The 4,556-nt window shown below is 30.3% G+C and overlaps 1 protein-coding gene across 1 annotated transcript in view; it reads left to right on the top strand.

The window, feature by feature from the left end:
- LOC105619062 (pleckstrin homology domain-containing family G member 5-like) overlaps positions 1–4,556 on the top strand; it is a 105,908-nt gene that overhangs the window by 72,861 nt on the left and 28,491 nt on the right. Inside the window, exon 7 of the mRNA XM_012200594.1 lies at positions 489–595. Within this exon, the coding sequence (XP_012055984.1) occupies positions 489–595 (107 nt within the window). The remainder of the gene's footprint in view (positions 1–488; positions 596–4,556) is intronic.

The following is a 4,556-nucleotide window of genomic DNA, read 5'->3' as shown; positions in this document are numbered from 1 at the left end:
CCAATATATATATATATATATATATATATAAAATATAAGTTTACATTTAGTGTAAATTTAAAAAAAAATGTAAACAAATATTCAGTACTGTTCAAATATTTATTAAAATTTAATATTTTTCTCATTGGAGTAACTCTATTGCCTTACTAGATTTCATCACGTATATTTTTTTCAAATCTGGAAATAACTTTCTTTTAGATGTAGGTAATATGAAATGCAAACAACTCGAATAAAAGTTGTCGTACAAGAACTTTCTGTTGATGAAAATGAAAACAGTCTGAGTTTAGCATTTATGTATATCACTTTTTTGTTAAAACTCTATTTTTGTTTAAAACTCTATTAAATTTCATCTACATTGACAATGAAGTGAAATCTTTACCAGACCAAGAATTATCTTAAATCAAGATTCTAATTACAAGAATATTAAGATCAGCTTCATCTATAGAGATAAAATTAATTGTGCTTACAAGCATTCATTCTGGTTATAGGTATCCAGTAACGAATACTTCAGTGTCAGTTTCGAAGTGGGCGACGACGTCTTGACTTCCTTCGATCGAGAGGAGTTTCTACCGGCAACGCGGGGAACTTACCTGGTGTGAGTGAAGCTTTATCGTACTTTTAATACTTTGGACATCTGCGCCGTCGAGGACGATAAATTTTCACGCGTGTCACGTTGTGCGAATGACAATATGGCGATATTTATAGATGCGCAATGGAACCGCAATACGCGCGTCCTGGGACCGATTATCCAATCGGATAACCGTCGGCATTACGTCATATGACTTATAGAAACTCTTCCCGTTGTAGGCAAGGCTGCGAAAAATGCATGCCGTCCGCCCTCGCGACATCATTGTTCCATTATCACGATGGTCGATCCTGAGACGGATCAGTTTCAAAATATTCGCCCCGACATCCTTTGTCGTTATCGCAAAATTAAAATTCACTCTCAAAGCGAAAAATTCTTGTTCCATTTAGGCGATCAATAATGGGTCATAATTATTATTTCTCCATATTTTTACGAAAATAATTTCAGCTTCGCGATGTCTCGTGTTGAAATACGATTGCATTATTCGTCAATTACACAATGAACTTACAATTTATTTCCATTATATATGATGGATATACGATTCTCATTGCAATGACGTTTTCTCTACAAGAGAGAATATTTTCCAGAGCATAAATCTCCGAAATCACCAATTTCACGTTTAACGTTTTTTGCCATTAATTCTCACTAATTAATGCCTACAGAGACACGCTTGGAATGTACTATACGTAATACCTATCGTTAAAGAACATTCCATTAAGTCAAGTACTACCGTCATGTATCACATGTTGTTTAATGATGACTGAAGATATACCAACTGACTGCGTTACATTCAATCTTCTTTAGATTCATTCACGAAAAAAAGGAAATGGCTCCTCCTACCTCTTTTATCGATTTCCGGGACGATCCGACGATCCATTAAAGAAAGAGGAGGAAGAGAAAAGAAGGTAGAAGGTACTTCTATTTTTGAAATCGTAGGAGGTCGGTCCTTATTTCCCATTCTACAGGGTGTACCGATTTATTATCATGGCATCGATGAGGGGGAAGCGGATTTGTGGGCGGAAATAAATAGGCAAAGTCGCCGCATTCATCATGATGCGTTTATAATAAGGGACAAAGGAAATATAATAAGTAACGCACTGGAAGCATTTATTTAATTAAGTGCAGATTTATATGCTGCAAAAAATATATGCTGAAAAAAATATTAAATTTTAATAAATATTTATTTGAATAGTTTTAATCAAATATTTACTAAATATATAAATATATACATACATTTATTTAATACAGAAAACATTAATTTGATTTAAATATTTTTTATTGTAAATATTTACTATAAATAAATGTTTACTTAATACTATTTAAAAAAATATATAAGATTTAATAAGTTTTTTTAATGTACTGTACGCAAATAATAATTACTTGTTTCAAAAATTTTCAAGTTCATATATCCTATCCGCAAATCTATCTTTATAAGTTCATTACAAGTATGATCAGATTTATTATTTATAAATATTTATTTTGAATCCTAATAAATTTAATACTTCAATTGACATTATTAAATTAAAATAAATTCGATTTGGTTATTACATAAAATCTTTGATGAATTTTATAATATTTCTTCAAAAAAAAATTAATTGAGTACATAATAATGATTTCTTTTTTAATTCATAAATACATTTTAAATTTATTATCAAAAAAATAATTTTTATTAAAAATAACTATTATTTAAAAGAAGAAAAATAAATTGAAATTATAAATATTTATTAACAATAGAATTGATATGTTTGTATGCAATTTATCTTGATAATTTATCCAAGAGACCTCTTGTCCTTTAGTTGTTTTAATCAGCACGAATATATAAACCCTTATTTAGCCGCGAAAAATTTCTTCACAAACGAGAAAGGAGGGAGACACGATTATATTATTGTAATTAAAAATTCCTTTCCGGGATAAGGAAATGATGTTATTTTAATATATACGCCGTTCGTACGGCAATTTATCTTGCAGTTTTGTAAACGCCACTTCTTAACTTTTCTGCGATTTTTCGAGAGTGAGCAATAAATTAATGGGCGAAATTTACTGACAGAGAATTTCTCTGGAGATGAACGAGATGCACTTTAAAACGCCACTGTTTTAGAAACGTCCCAAACTTTTGAAAAGCTTCGCCTCATTTGAACGGCCATTTAATGTTTAGCAATCAAGTAGCTTAATAGTCCAAGCGGTTATGACAAGCAAGATATAAATAGAAAAACTTTTAAGAACTTTAGATAGATGACAAACGCAGAAATCTCCTTTCAGAAAATTAAAACGTCAATTTTTTTCAATCTTCTTGACTTTTGTTATTTGTCTCACAAACAATTCGCCATCATCATTGTTATTCTTGTCTTTAATCAAATTCACCTGATTGCCGTATCACTCTACTAATATATTTATCCAATGTAACAAGTAGTATAAAAAAATAAACGTGCTGTTTCATGGAAAGACAATGCTACCTGTCGCTGTGCTTGCGTGAAAGCGCCTTACGCTTTCAACCAGATTACTCTTAATTGCCAAGCATTGTTACGCGGCGAGCCGAGAATTGTACAAAGCCCATGGGTTTTTGTTACGTCTCTTCATATCGTCGCATGGAAAAATTTTGATTTTACAAGTTCTGGGATCACAACCATGCAATACGTTTTGCATGAAAAGCATAATATTCGTCAACACAAGATCTTTCTCAGATTGCGCGGATTCTTTTGTTGCTCATAATAACTCCCCGAAGCTACGGCTTGCATTATAATTAAACGCGTGTTATCGTCTATTGCGAGAATCCAGAAGGAAAAAAAATTCAATTTGCGTGATTGTAAAGAATTCGATTGGCACCTTTTCAATACGAAATATGTCTTAGAATAAAAAGAAATAATTCACAAATCAAATAATGATTTCTTTTCTTTATTTCTATCTCAAAGTTGTCACAATTTTAAAAATTCCATAATTTTTCTTTAATTTCCAGACAAAATTTTATGATCTTCCCTGATACTTTTAATAATATTTTGAAATTTTTTTGTATTTTCATTTCGATTTTAAAACCGTCAAATATTTTGTTGAGGGAATAACTTAACACAATGTGTAAATTACTTTGTTAATGTTGCTGCTTAACTATTAAGTTTGCATAGAGATATGATGTACTTACATTAAATTCTTTAAAGCCAAGAATTTTAATTTTCCAGAAAATTTGAAAACTTGACTTCCCTGATTTTCCTGATCATTTTCAATTTCTCTGACGTTTTCCTGTTTTGTGACAATACTGTATTTGTTCTCTCAGGTTGAATTCATTTCGATTAAAATCTCTCATTGTCAGTTGATTATGCGCGTTAATTATTTATGTCGCATTAATTAATTATGCGATGTTTAAAAAATCAAGCGACAGATATATTCAAAAGGCATGGAAGCTCTTCCTTTTTCTATTTTTCTCCTCCTTCTTCGCATTCAAAGTATCTCATGTGGGGAATGTATATTAATGAATATCGCTTACTTTGAATCACTCACTTTCAAATGACATACCACTATTTAGAACGTGCACACATATACATCATACACACGTTTGTATCTAGCTAGGTGGTTATCGCATCAGCCAGTAATTTATAACGATTTAATGCGACGGGATATGTTCAATAAATATTAACGGAACGTTAAGGGACTATCCTGTTTAAACGATATGTATCATAATTGTAAGAGAAAATATAAAAATAAGTAAAGAAACGACTTTACGAAGATTGTATTTTACAGAGAGTTGTATTTTAAAGTTCAATGGACATTACGTAATAACACAAACAAGCGTATTCGAAATAATTATGGATAATACTCTCAATTGAATAAACATCGTTACTTGCTTTTTAATAAAAGAAAAATCAGCTGAATTAAATTAATGTAGTATAATTATTTATATTTATACAGTGAATCTGATTTTATATTATTATTTAGTAAATCTGATTTTATATTATTATTTAATATATGTATAGATATTAGG

Source organism: Atta cephalotes (genome assembly GCF_000143395.1).
Source record: "Atta cephalotes unplaced genomic scaffold scaffold00001, whole genome shotgun sequence".
In the NCBI taxonomy this organism is placed as follows: domain Eukaryota; kingdom Metazoa; phylum Arthropoda; class Insecta; order Hymenoptera; family Formicidae; genus Atta; species Atta cephalotes.
Note: the sequence above shows the minus strand (reverse complement) of the source record. Positions and strands in the feature narration are given on the sequence as shown.